The sequence below is a fragment of the Gadus macrocephalus genome, chromosome 22 (genome assembly GCF_031168955.1).
Source record: "Gadus macrocephalus chromosome 22, ASM3116895v1".
NCBI classification, from domain to species: Eukaryota; Metazoa; Chordata; class Actinopteri; order Gadiformes; family Gadidae; genus Gadus; species Gadus macrocephalus.
Window position 1 is genome coordinate 1176230 of NC_082403.1, and position 12827 is coordinate 1189056.

Genomic DNA, 12827 nt, shown 5'->3' on the forward strand with positions numbered 1-12827 from the left:
ACAGGTGACCCATCATACAAACTACCTGCGAGGCGAACTATCATGAGAAGAATACATGACCAGCACGCCTCAGAGAAAGCCGCAAAAGATGAGAAGCTGGTAGAGGCGACGTGTGTAGCACTGACTGGGGACCATTGGACATCTGTCAAGAATGATAACTACCTCGGCGTTACTGTACACCTCATCGATGCCAGCTGGGAACTTATCTCCTTCGCTCTAGGTAGGCTACGTTATTTAATTTTAACAGTGTTACTACTACTTGGAAATTGTACTGAGCTAAGCTATCAGTTACTCTACCGTAAATAAAGCTTCACTACACAAAAGCTACCACCCAGTCAAATGTAGGCGAACAAGCCAAGTTACACAGCAAAAGTAGTTCATTCAATTTCAACATACATGTTTAAGTTGAACCAAATTTCAAGCAAATGTGTGTTCAAATTTTGATTGAATCTGTGATTAATAAGAAGTCTCAAAATTCCAACGATAGGCCTACAAGTTCAAGTATGTTGCAGGGATATTCTCTATACTACAAATGACTGCGCTGTGTTTAGCCACAAATACCCCAGAAATAGTGGCCAAGCTACTTTAAGAAGTTAAAAGGGTAGTTAGGAATTTTGGACATAGGGCCTGATTCCCAAGTTAGCCTTGGTGTTCTTTACCATTGGAGACAGTTTAACACATTTCATTCAGTCCTTCTAGTTGCAGAGTTTGCACGTGCTAGGCTAGTTCGCACGTGCTAGGCTAGTTCGCACGTGCTGGGCTAGCGCAAGTCAACCGGCAATGCTAGCCTGCTAATAAAACAGTTGCCCACTCCACAGTACACCCGAGGTAAATCAATTATAAGTGAAAAGACTGAAAAGTTACTTGATTCAAGAAATAGTGAAGCTACTGAGAATTGTAGTTAGTTACTAGCTTAGCTACAAGTAGTGAACCCTAACCCTACTGCCCAACACTGAATTTTAAATTACATTATTTAATTTAATTACTTATTAATCACCACAACACCATGAATTACCACCACAACACCATGAATTACCACCACAACATTATGTTTGCTTCTTGATAATTGCTAGTTGTTTACTACTACTAGTGAATTTATTCTGATGTACTTTGTCTGTCCGTTAGGTGTGATGAAAACAGAGGAGCGTCACTTTGCCGAAGCGTGTGCCAGGCAGTTTCTCGACGTCGCTAATCAGTGGGGGATAACTGACAAAATCAGCACTATTGGGACAGACAGCGCTCCTAATATGGTGGCAGCAGGGAGGATACTGCCATTCGAGCATGTGCCCTGTGTTGCGCATGTTGTACAGAGAGCTATTGTAATGTCACTTCGGGATGGTGGTTTTGATGGTGCACTGGCCAAGTGCCGTAAAGTGGTCGGACATTTCAAACACAGTCCGGCCAACTCAGACGAGCTGAATGCCCAGCAAGCCTCCCTTGGACAAGATCAGGAGCAACTTGTGCAAGATGTTCCTACACGGTGGAATTCCACCCTTGAGATGATCAAGCATGTGAGGCGCAACAGAGACGCACTGCACACAACGCTGTCTCAGCAGAAGCACAATCTGGCCCTCCCAACAAATGCTGAATATGAGAAGTTGGCAAATCTCGAGAAACAGCTGGAGCCATGCAGGTATGGTCTACAAAGATAGCGTGTTCATGAATTGGCATCCAATAATGTAATGTGATTAAGATATTTAAAAATGTGTAATCTGAGTTAAATTAATTAGTCATTAATTATTTATTGCTCTGTCTGTCTGTCTGTCTGTCTGTCTGTCTGTCTGTCTGTCTGTCTGTCTGTCTGTAGGTACATCACTGAGCTCCTTGGTGGGGATAAGTATGTATCCTGCTCTGTGGTTCTACCTGCCCTGTGCCACCTCCAGCATGCGATGAAGATCTCAGATGATGATCCTGCCTACATTGTGCGATTCAAGGCTGCCTTCACCACGGACCTCAACCAGCGGAGGGAGAAAATAAACCTGGAATGGCTTAAGGTATGTCAGACTGACCAGAAGATAACTACATTGTTTTATCATTATAAACTGTTAAGCCAGTAGATCGGTCAATGAATAGATGAATGAATGAGTCATGAAGAAATATGGAGGTTGGATTTGGAAAGTGAAATTTTCGTCAACCAATAATTATTCATTTTTGTTCATCAAAGGTGGCGACTGCTCTAGATCCACGTTTTAAGGACCTCAAGTGCTTGCCCAGAGCAGAGAGGGAGCCAGTGTGGGCAAAGCTAAGGGAGTTGGTGAAGGGAGAAGAACCTGCTCTGCAGCCACTCGGGGAGGAGAACCCTGAGCCACCCAAGAAGAAAACAGCCCTGCTAGTGATGGATTCAGACTCAGAATCAGAGGAGGAGACACCAGAAGACAATACTGTGGAGAGGTACAAGGTAGAGCCCAGTGCCAGCTTAGATCAGTGTCCACTGAATTGGTGGTCGGAGCACACTGCTGTCTATGGTAAGATTGCCCGTAGATACTTGGGGACTCCTGCCACAACTGTTCCATGCGAGAGACTTTTTTCTTTAGCAGGCCATATTGTGCAGAAGAGGAGATCTAGCTTGTCACCAGAAACTGTGAACAAGCTGGTCTGCCTGAGTGACTGGTGGAAGAAGAAGAAATAGATTCTCATGTTCTTAAGTTCATCATGACCTGTCATGTAGGCCTAAAGTTCCGCCACCACTCCCACATGATCGAAACAAAAATGTCCCCACGCACTCCGTGTTTAGTGTTGGCAGTGTGTGTTGTTAGTGTGTGTTGGCAGTGTGTGTGTGTGTGTGTGTGTGTGTGGGGGCCTGTTCTATTTGTGGGCCTGTTCTATTTGTGGGCCTGTTCTATTTGGGTATTTGTGTGTGTGTGTGTACCCAGTGTGTGTGTGGACGCAATGTGTGTGTGTGTGTGTGGACGCAATGTGTGTGGACGCAGTGTGTTAAATTCATGTTTAACTGAATAAACAGTTCATAAACACAAGTGCATCTTATTGAACATTATTTATTTTCATCACCAATTATAGTAGAACAGCCTTCTCTAGCAGTTTGTGATGCATTTTGGAAACAGGAGATGAGCCCCTGGTCTAATTATTTAGGTAGCACACATATTATGAATGCCTTCGGCAGAATTCAAATGAGCCATTTTAATCTAGATTAATCTAGATTAATTTCAAGATTAATCTAGATTAATCTAGATTAAAAAAATTAATCTATGCCCACCTCTAATATATATACATATACCGTAATTTTCGGACTATAAGCCGCGCCTTTTTCCCCATTTTTCGAGTCTGCGGCTTATATAACGGTGCGGCTAATCTATGGATTTTACAGGTTACAGACGAGTCCACCGACTTTAACTCTATGGGCTCTATGACCGGTCCGCGCCCCGCCACCAGTGGCGGGCTCCAGCAGGAAACGCTGGAGACCGGAAAAGCCTCAAGTAGCGCGCAAAAGTAAAAGTGGAACCTTGAGTGGTAGGCTACGAAAGACAGAACGAGAACGAGAGCAAGACAAATACGAAGCACAACCACCTCGTTTTGGACAGCATGAGGGCCCATATAACGGATAATGTGAAAGCAGCCATCAAGAGCACAAACTCGATTCCAGCTGTGATTCCTGGGGGCACAACGAAGCATCTGCAGCCACTCGACATCGGTGTCAATCGTTCGTTCAAAGTGGCACTACGCGTTCAGTGGGAGGCGTGGATGACTAGCGGCGATAAATCATTCACCAAAACTGGTCGCATGCGAAAAGCAACTTTCGCTCAAGTTTGCGAGTGGGTCCTGATGGCGTGGAGGAGTGTCAAAACATCCACGATCATCAACGGGTTCCGAAAGGCTGGACTACTGCGTGATGAAGAGGAGGACGCCGCCACAGCTGAGGCCCTTCAGAGGCTATTCGATTCCGACAGTGACGAAGAGGAGTTTGTTGGTTTTGACAGCGACAACGAAGGAGAGAGGAGAGTGGCTGACGAAGCCACCCTGAGCCTGTTCGTTTCCGACACTGAAGATGAGGACTTTGGTGGTTTTAGTACGCAGGAAGAAGACGGAGATGAGGATTAATGACTTGACTTTTCTGGTTACAGCCGTGTTCTGGTAGGCTGATTACCGTATATTTTAAGCAGCCTCGTTGTTGCAACTTTAGGCTTACGCGCTTACTGTCGTGTTACAGGCACTTTTAAAAACACACATTTAATTTAGCCATTGATATTGCCTCGTCAAGCGCTGTAAGCTTTGTTTTTTGTTATGTTATTATTACTGTAGGCTACAACGTAGATAAACGTTCAAAGATGTTCACACTTTTTCAAGGTTTTTCCAAAATAGCCAATGTTAATAAATGTTTGACGCTATTACGGTAACTAATTTTGCTGGGGAACCCCTATGCACTCCCTCAAACCATTGATTGAAAACCACTGCTGTGTAGATCACTGCCGGTATGTGCGCTGGGAGCGCATCGTTTAAGTTTGAAAGTTGAATTGTTTGTGTGTCTGATACGCTATGTGATACAGTACTGTTTACACAGCACAGTACCGTATATGTTCTGTAGCTACTATTGCACTAAATGGTAACACTTGAATACGTTATGCAAATATGCAACTTGTTTGTTGAAATGTTAATAAATGGAAGCTTCCTCAAGCAGCCATCTCTTTCCCGACAATCCCCTCTGTGCACGAAACCTTGCATATTGTAATTAAATATTAAAACACCCCGCGGCTTATAGTCCAGTGCGGCTTATCTATGTACACATCATTCAATTTAGCTGCTGCGGCTTATACTCAGGTGCGCCTTATAGTGCGGAAAATACGGTAGATATACATATACATATATATACATATACATATATATACATATACATATACATATATATACATATACATATACATATACATATATATATATATATATATATATATATATATATATTAGTGGTGGGCCGTTATAGGCGCAAAACTATTCTCAAACACTTCCTTGTTCGGACCCATCACGTGACTGAACTAACCAATCAGAAGCTAGAATTTAGACTGAGGTAAACGTGAGGGAATAAGAGAGGCAGATTCAACAGAATATCCTGACTGTTAAATATGTAAACATGCAAATATGTAAGGAATAATTGTGTGACATAAATATGCAAATGATTAACTGACATTGTAAGTACATTTCTAGAAAAATTAACTCCAATATAAATGATATTAATTTATTCTACAACTTTCAAATATTTAACTTCTAAACCTTGCATTATTATGGATTATTCCACGGCTCTTCTCAATGCTGGCTGAACAAAACTATCCCAAGGTCAGAGAATCCTCTACACTACTGGCGGGCACATGCTACACAGCGACCCGCACTGGCTGATACAGCCACAAAGCGTCTTTGTGCACCTTGTACATCGGTGGACAGTGAGAGACTGTTTAGTGCAGTGCGAATGTCCTTGATGAGAAAAGGAAGCGGTTGTCAGCCGAGATGGTGCAGATGTTGGTTTTCATTAAACAAAACCTGCACTGAACTGAAGAAGTCAGTGCAGTAGATTAAGATGGAGGAAATAAGAAGCTCTGCACTATTAGTACCCGCCCACATTGTAAAAAATAATCAGCTTACTTGAAAAAAGGGTGGAAACTTGTTGCCTCAAATAAGTTAAGTAACCAAAACTTTACTTTAGGTTATGTTTACAAGTAATGCTTATGTTATGTTATGTTAACGTGATAGAATAAAAGCTATTGAGCACAACTTGGATGCCTGTCTATTTCTTAATGTACAGGAAATTAAATATTGTTTGTCAACACAAAAAGTGATATCGGAAATCAATATCGAAAATCCAGTATCGGGAAATATCGGGATTGGATCAGGAGCAACATGAAAATATCGGAATCGGATCGGGAGCTAAAAAATTAGATCGGGACATCTCTAGTTTTGTGTATAATCAGAAGTTTTATTCCATTATTATGTATATTGTGTTGTGAGGGGAATAAACATCATAGCAATCAGGAAAACACTTTGCTAGCACGAGAACTAAAATGTACGGCCAAACTGAACACGTTACGCTCGTAGGATTAGGCCTGCTTCATCATTGTGTGTCACAAAAATGGTTCAACACGCCTAACGCGCCTACGGAGCTAGATGAGCCCGCCCAAAACTTAATTTCCCCCGCTCCTTTTCTTTTGCTCCACAAACATGGCTGAAATCACCACCATCGCTGCGCTGTACTTGTTGTGGGAGTTCGAGGAGAGCAGGAAACCCAAACACCGTTGTATTTGGGAGCATGACATCCTCCGTGGGCGCTCACAGCTGGGTGGGTCTCACCACCTCCTCCAGGAACTCCGCCTGGATGACGGCCGGTTCCAGACGTATTTTCAGTTGACCGGGGCCATGTTTGATGACCTGCTGACCCGGGTTGGTGCCAGGATCTACCGTCAGGACACCAAGTACAGGCGCTCCATATGAGCTGCGGAGAGCCTGTCCTCCGTCTCTCTGCCAGTGACGTCGGGTCAAGCTCAATACTGATTGGCTATCGCGGCTAAGTGTCACACGTAGGAGCGTAAAAAGTTTAATTTTTTGAACTCCGCTCGTGGGTGTGTTGGCCGTGTTATTTAGGTGCGTAAAACGCGTCTAACGCGCCTAACGTGCTGCTTTAGCGCGTTTAACACATCTACACGTCTAAACCAATGGTTCCCTACGCAAAGATGTGGATTTACTAAAGCCTCTAACGCGCGCAACACGTTCAGGGTGGCTGTACCTTTAGACAGCATTTGTGCGCTTGGGGGTGTCAGTTGCGTGCTGCTTCATTTCATGTGCGCACTTTTAAGGACGTTAATCTGTTAAGTCTTCTGATATTGAACCTTGTGGTGTAACTGTTTGACCATTGAGTAAAACTGACCTGAGAGTTTCCAGCGTACAGTGGGGACTTCCCAGTCCAGCAGAGAGCAGCTTCACTCCTGAATCCTGCAGATCATTGGTACTCAGGTCCAGCTCTCTCAGACTAGAGGAGTTGGAGCTGAGAACTGAGGCCAGAGCTTTACAGCATCTCTCTGACAGATGGCAGCCATTCAGCCTGAACACACAATAAAGAGAAAAGGTTAGGAACTGTGATTAAAATAACTTACATCCTCAACTTATTACATAATGAAGAAATTGTGGTTATTCAAATTGGGTGTAAAATGTATAACAATAAGATAGTTGTTTTGCAGTGTTGGAAACGTCGTTTTGGATATTAATATTACTTTTCTTGCAGTTTTATTAATATTCTGCATTGTATTGTAATACATGTTATCAGTTAATCTAAAGCGATGTTTTGTATATAATTAGAAGTTTTATTCCATTATTATGTATATTATGTTGTGAGGGGAATAAACATCAAAACAATCAGGAAAACACTTTGCGAGCACGAGAACTAAAGGTACGGCCAAACTGAACTCGTTACGCTCGTAGGATTAGGCCTAACCTGCTGCTTCATCATTGTGTGGCTCAAAAATGGTTCAACACGCCTAACGCGCCTACGGAGCTAGATGAGCCCGCCCATAACTTAATTTCCCCCGCTCCTTTTCTTTTGCTCCACAAACATGTCTGAGATCACCACCATCGCTACGCTGTACTTGTTGTGGGAGTTCGAGGAGAGCAGGAAACCCAAACGCCGTCGTGTTTGGGAGCATGACATCCTCCGTGGGCGCTCACAGCTGGGTGGGTCTCACCACCTCCTCCAGGAACTCCGCCTGGATGACGGCCGGTTCCAGACGTATTTTTAGTTGACTGGGGCCATGTTTGATGACCTGCTGACCCGGGTTGGTGCCAGGATCTACCGTCAGGACACCAAGTAGAGGCGCTCCATATGAGCTGCGGAGCGCCTGTCCTCCGTCTCTCTGCCAGTGACGTCGGGTCAAGCTCAATGCTGATTGGCTATCGCGGCTAAGTGTCACGCGTAGGAGCGTAAAAAGTTCAATTTTTTGAACTCCGCTCGTGGGTGTGTTGGGCGAGTTATTTAGGTGCGTAAAACGCGTCTAACGCGCCTAACGTGCTGCTTTAGCGCGTTTAACACATCTACACGTCTAAACCAATGGTTCCCTACGCAAAGATGTGGATTTACTAAAGCCTCTAACGCGCGCAACACGTTCAGGGTGGCTGTACCTTTAGACAGCATTTGTGCGCTTGGGGGTGTCAGTTGCGTGCTGCTTCATTTCATGTGCGCACTTTTAAGGACGTTAATCTGTTAAGTCTTCTGATATTGAACCTTGTGGTGTAACTGTTTGACCATTGAGTAAAACTGACCTGAGAGTTTCCAGCGTACAGTGTGGACTCCCCAGTCCAGCAGAGAGCAGCTTCACTCCTGAATCCTGCAGATCATTGGTACTCAGGTCCAGCTCTCTCAGACTAGAGGAGTTGGAGCTGAGAACTGAGGCCAGAGCTTTACAGCATCTCTCTGACAGATGGCAGCCATTCAGCCTGAACACACAATAAAGAGAACAGGTTAGGAACTGTGATCAAAATAACAAACATCTTTAAGTTATTCAATAATGAGGGAATGTTATTGGTTTAATAAACATATTAAATAATTAGATGCATAAATGTTAAATAGTTGTTTAGTTGAGAATGAAAATGTCTTCTATATTCTATTGTTGTGAATATTCTCTTATGTATAATGTCATACATTACACGTTAGTAGGACACCAACAGAGATGTTTTGTATGTTATTATAACTAGTATGTTATAACTAGTATGTTTATTCTGTTATGAGTAAATTAGTAATAAATGTTGTGATGAACCTACAGAGATCTTTTTCGTACTATATACACCTTATATTCCAGTTGTATTTATATTGTGTAGTGTGTATTGTAATACATGTTATTAGTGAACCTACAGATATGTTTTGGAGGCTTTGACCACTGGCAGCAGCCTCAGAAGACCATCTTCTGAAGCAGAGTATTTCTTCAGGTCAAACACGTCCAGCTCCTCTTCTGATGTAAGTAAGATGAAGACCAGAGCTGACCACTGAGCAGGGGAGAGAGATTCTCCAGAGAGACTTCCTGATGTCAGGTACTGTTGGATCTCCTTCACTAGAGAACAGTCGTTCAGCTCATTCAGACAGTGGAACAGATTGATGCTTCTTTCTGGAGATAGATCACCTTTTATCTTCTCCTTGATGTAAGACACTATTCCCTCATTGATCTGTGACACTGTTCCCTTATTGGTCCGTGACATACTTCCTTTCAGACGCAGCAGACCTGTTTTAATCAGTGATCGTTTTTTCTGTCCCAGCAGACCTCGTAGGACAATCTGATTGGTCTCCAGAGAGAGGCCCAGGAGGAAGCGGAGGAACAAGTCCAGGTGTCCGTTCTCACTCTGTAAGGCCTTGTCCACAGCACTCTGGTAGAGGAGGAGTTTATCTTTACTGGAGGTTGGTGGTTCTTCTGAGAGCAGATTGACACCATCGTTGATGAAGGACAGAAAGACATAAAGGGCAGCCAGAAACTCCTGGATGCTCAGATGGACAAAGCAGAACACCTTGTCCTGGTACAGCCCACACTCCTCTTTAAAGATCTGGGTGAACACTCCTGAGTACACTGAGGCTGCTCTGATATCAATGTCACACTCTGCCATATCTGCCTCGTAGAAGATCAGGTTGCCACTCTCCAGCTGGTTAAAAGCAAGTTTCCCAAGAGAAACGATGATCTCCCTGCTCTCTGAACTCCAGTCTGGATCGGTTTCAGCCCTTCCATGGTACTTCCTGTCCCCCTGTATGGACTGAACCCTCAGGAAGTGGCTGTACATCTGAGTCACGGTCTTGGGCATCTCTTCGATCTGGGATTTTTTGAAGATGTCCTCCAGAACTGAAGCAGTGATCCAACAGAAGACTGGGATGTGACACATGATGTGGAGGCTTCGTGATTTCTTGACGTGGGAGATGATTGTGCTGGCCATCGTCTCCTCTCCGAATCTCTTCCTGAAGTACTCCTCCTTCTGCTCGTCGGTGAACCCCCTCACCTCTGTCACCATGTCAACACACTCAGCAGGGATCTGATTGGCTGCCGCAGGGCGTGTGGTTATCCAAATGCGAGCGGAGGGAAGCAGGTCGCCCCTGATGAGGTTGGTCAACAGCACGTCCACCGAGGTGGACTTTGTGACATCAGTCCAGATCGGGTTTCTCTGGAAGTCCAGAGGAAGTCGACACTCATCCAGACCATCCAAGATGAAGACAACTTGGAACCAGTCGAATCTGCAGATTCCTGCTTCTTTGGTCTCAATAAAGAGGTGATGAAGAAGTTCCACCAAGCTAAACTCTTTCCCTTTCAGTAAATTCAGCTCTCTGAAAGTGAGGAGAAATGTGAAGTGTATGTCCTGGTTGGTTTTGCCCTCAGCCCACTCCAGAGTGAACTTGTGTGTTAAGACGGTTTTACCAATGCCGGCCACTCCAGTTGTCATTATCGTCCTGATTGGTTGATCGTGTCCAGGTAAGGGTTTAAAGATGTCTTCACATCTGATTGGTGTTTCTTCCATGGCTCGTTTCCTGGAAGCGGTTTCAATCAGTCTGACCTCATGTTCCTTGTTGACCTCTCCACTGCCTCCCTCTGTGATGAAGATCTCTGTGTAGAAGTCGTTCAGATCTGTTCGCTGTCCTGCTTTAGCGATTCCCTCAAACACACACCTGAACTTCTTCTTCAAATTATACATTATTTTATGTTGGCAATCGACAGCAGCAGATCCTAAATGAGAAAACAACAGATGACATCACGTTAGTGGATTGTGATCAGTGGAACCAGTTCAATATTTCCTGTTAAATTACAAACTTCATTATATTTAGTCGCTTCATTACTTGTGGTCGGAAAAGCTTGTTGTGAAGGACTGCATGTTACAGATTCAAAGTGTTAAGGACTAGGGCTGTGCGATTAATCAAATTTTGATCACGATTTAGATTCTTGGGTCAAACGATCTCCAAATTAATAATATCGTTGAGTTGGAATGATTCTTTTGGAATTTTCCGTTGTCTATGAGGTCTTGTGAAAGAGACTCGCATGCGCAATTCTGTCCCTCCCCCAGAGCGTTCAACACGGCCCCGCGAGCTGTGTGTGTGTGGTGACCTTATTCAGAAAACAGCACGAGCGAGATTGCAGTGGGAGGACAGCCGTGTTTACTCGATAAAAAGGGTAAAACACTGAAAACTATGCTTTTCGAAAACGATCGATGAGGTGGATTGATGTGAAAACGCTGGGTTCACGTTGTAGTGTGGACAGGGTAGACGGAGGCTTTCAGAAACGATGACGTTCGGTTGCCATGACACTGTGCCAAGCTTGCCAAGCTTGCACTCGAGACCGAGACGCTCATCAAAAAAATGGCAGGTGAAATGCAAAAGATTATCTCTCTGTACAATGTACTAATTTATCTCCAGATACAACTCGACATTGATGACTTGATGTTCTTAAGTGATGGTAAAAAAACCGAAAGACGGCAGTTCAAACCGTACTTGAAGCGCCGTTTCTGGACAAGACCGGGTCGAAAATGATAAACCAGCTGATCAACTGTAAATATCAACTGATCGCACGCCTGAGAGGCGTGGCGGAGTTGCGTAACCATGACAACAACTGTGTATCAAAATAATTTCAGTGTGGAAGGTGGATGCAAAACATTCCGAAAACCATATGAAAACGATAGTGTGGACGGAGAACGTTTTCATTGAGGATGTGCGTTTTTACATTTACCCGGGTTAGTGTGGACGGGGCCTGAGACGCAATCACAAAGTCGCTTACGACGGATTGGCAAAGAAACAAAAACACAAGACCACAACCCCGACGACAGCAGGACAGACGTCGATTACAACCGACGCCTGTTCTCCATATTTAATCTTCTAGTATATTTATTTTATTCATTGAAAGTTTTATAGAAATTAAAGAACAGCTGGATACAAATTCATTTGTACATTATTTTCAATTTGAACATTTAAAATTTTTCTATTTGAACAGTTTGTGTACCGTGTAGTTAAATAATTTTTAAAACTCAGTTACCGTGTTTATTTTTTTGAAACGCCGAATAAATGCATTTTATTATCAAACTCAAGAAGAATCGTTTGAAGAATCGTGATTTCAATCTTGACCAAAAAAATCGTGATTCTCGTTTTTTCCAAAATCGAGCAGCCCTGTTAAGGACTATTATTTGCACAGCAATATGATTGGTCTAACGATAGTAATAATGATAGTGAATCAGTGTAAAGGGATTTGCTATGCTGATACATCAAGACAGGGTTTCATCACTTCCACTGAGTTGTTCTGCTGTTGGTCAGCAGTATAATGTTTAATATGAATGTGGCTTCATAACTTGTGGTCTGAGAAGCTAGTCGTGACAAAGACTGCATGTTACGAATTCAAAATGTTCAGGACTTTTCGTTTTTACCACAGCGATATGATTTGTCTAATGATAATAATAATGATAATGAATTTGTGTAAAATGAAATGCTGATAGGACAAGATAGTGTTCATCTCTTCCACAGAGTTATTCTGCTGTTGATATGCAGTTTATGTTTAATATTATTAATAATAATAATAATAATTACATTGAATACAATTTTATTTCAAGGCGCCTTTCACGACACCCAAAGGTCGCCTTACAATTCATAAAACAATCTAGGGTCAAAAACAGCAAGAGCTGCATCACCAACAGCATGATCAAAACAAAACGTGTAGCTGGACGAGAATGGGGGTGATGTGGTCAGGTGACTTGGTTCTGGTAATGATGATGTTTAACATTCTTTAACCTGAGACCCCCACCATTACCCTACATACTGGATCAAACCATTTAACCTGATACCCTACAACAACCCTACATACTGGATCAAACCATTTAACCTGATACCCCAC

The 12827-nt window shown here is 43.3% G+C and overlaps 1 protein-coding gene and 2 long non-coding RNA genes across 49 annotated transcripts in view; 2 read left to right on the forward strand and 1 right to left on the reverse strand.

Annotated features, from left to right (window-relative positions):
• Window positions 1–12827, reverse strand: part of LOC132451362 (NACHT, LRR and PYD domains-containing protein 3-like) — a 172615-nt gene that overhangs the window by 50028 nt on the left and 109760 nt on the right. For 42 of the 47 annotated variants that reach the window (XM_060043754.1, XM_060043759.1, XM_060043753.1 and 39 more), the window contains 3 exons: window positions 8840–10682; window positions 8251–8424; window positions 6866–7039 (listed from right to left, as the gene is read on the reverse strand). The exons of the other annotated variants lie outside the window; for them this stretch is intronic. In XM_060043754.1, coding sequence (XP_059899737.1) covers window positions 6866–7039; window positions 8251–8424; window positions 8840–10682 — 2191 coding nt within the window. The remainder of the gene's footprint in view (window positions 1–6865; window positions 7040–8250; window positions 8425–8839; window positions 10683–12827) is intronic. 47 annotated transcript variants of the gene reach the window in all.
• The window catches only part of LOC132451514 (uncharacterized), a 145303-nt gene that overhangs the window by 46246 nt on the left and 86230 nt on the right, over window positions 1–12827 (forward strand). The window lies entirely within an intron of this gene.
• LOC132451504 (uncharacterized) lies at window positions 1516–2409 on the forward strand. The gene is made up of 3 exons (XR_009524117.1): window positions 1516–1633; window positions 1808–1994; window positions 2165–2409. It is a non-coding gene; the product is annotated as an uncharacterized LOC132451504 (long non-coding RNA).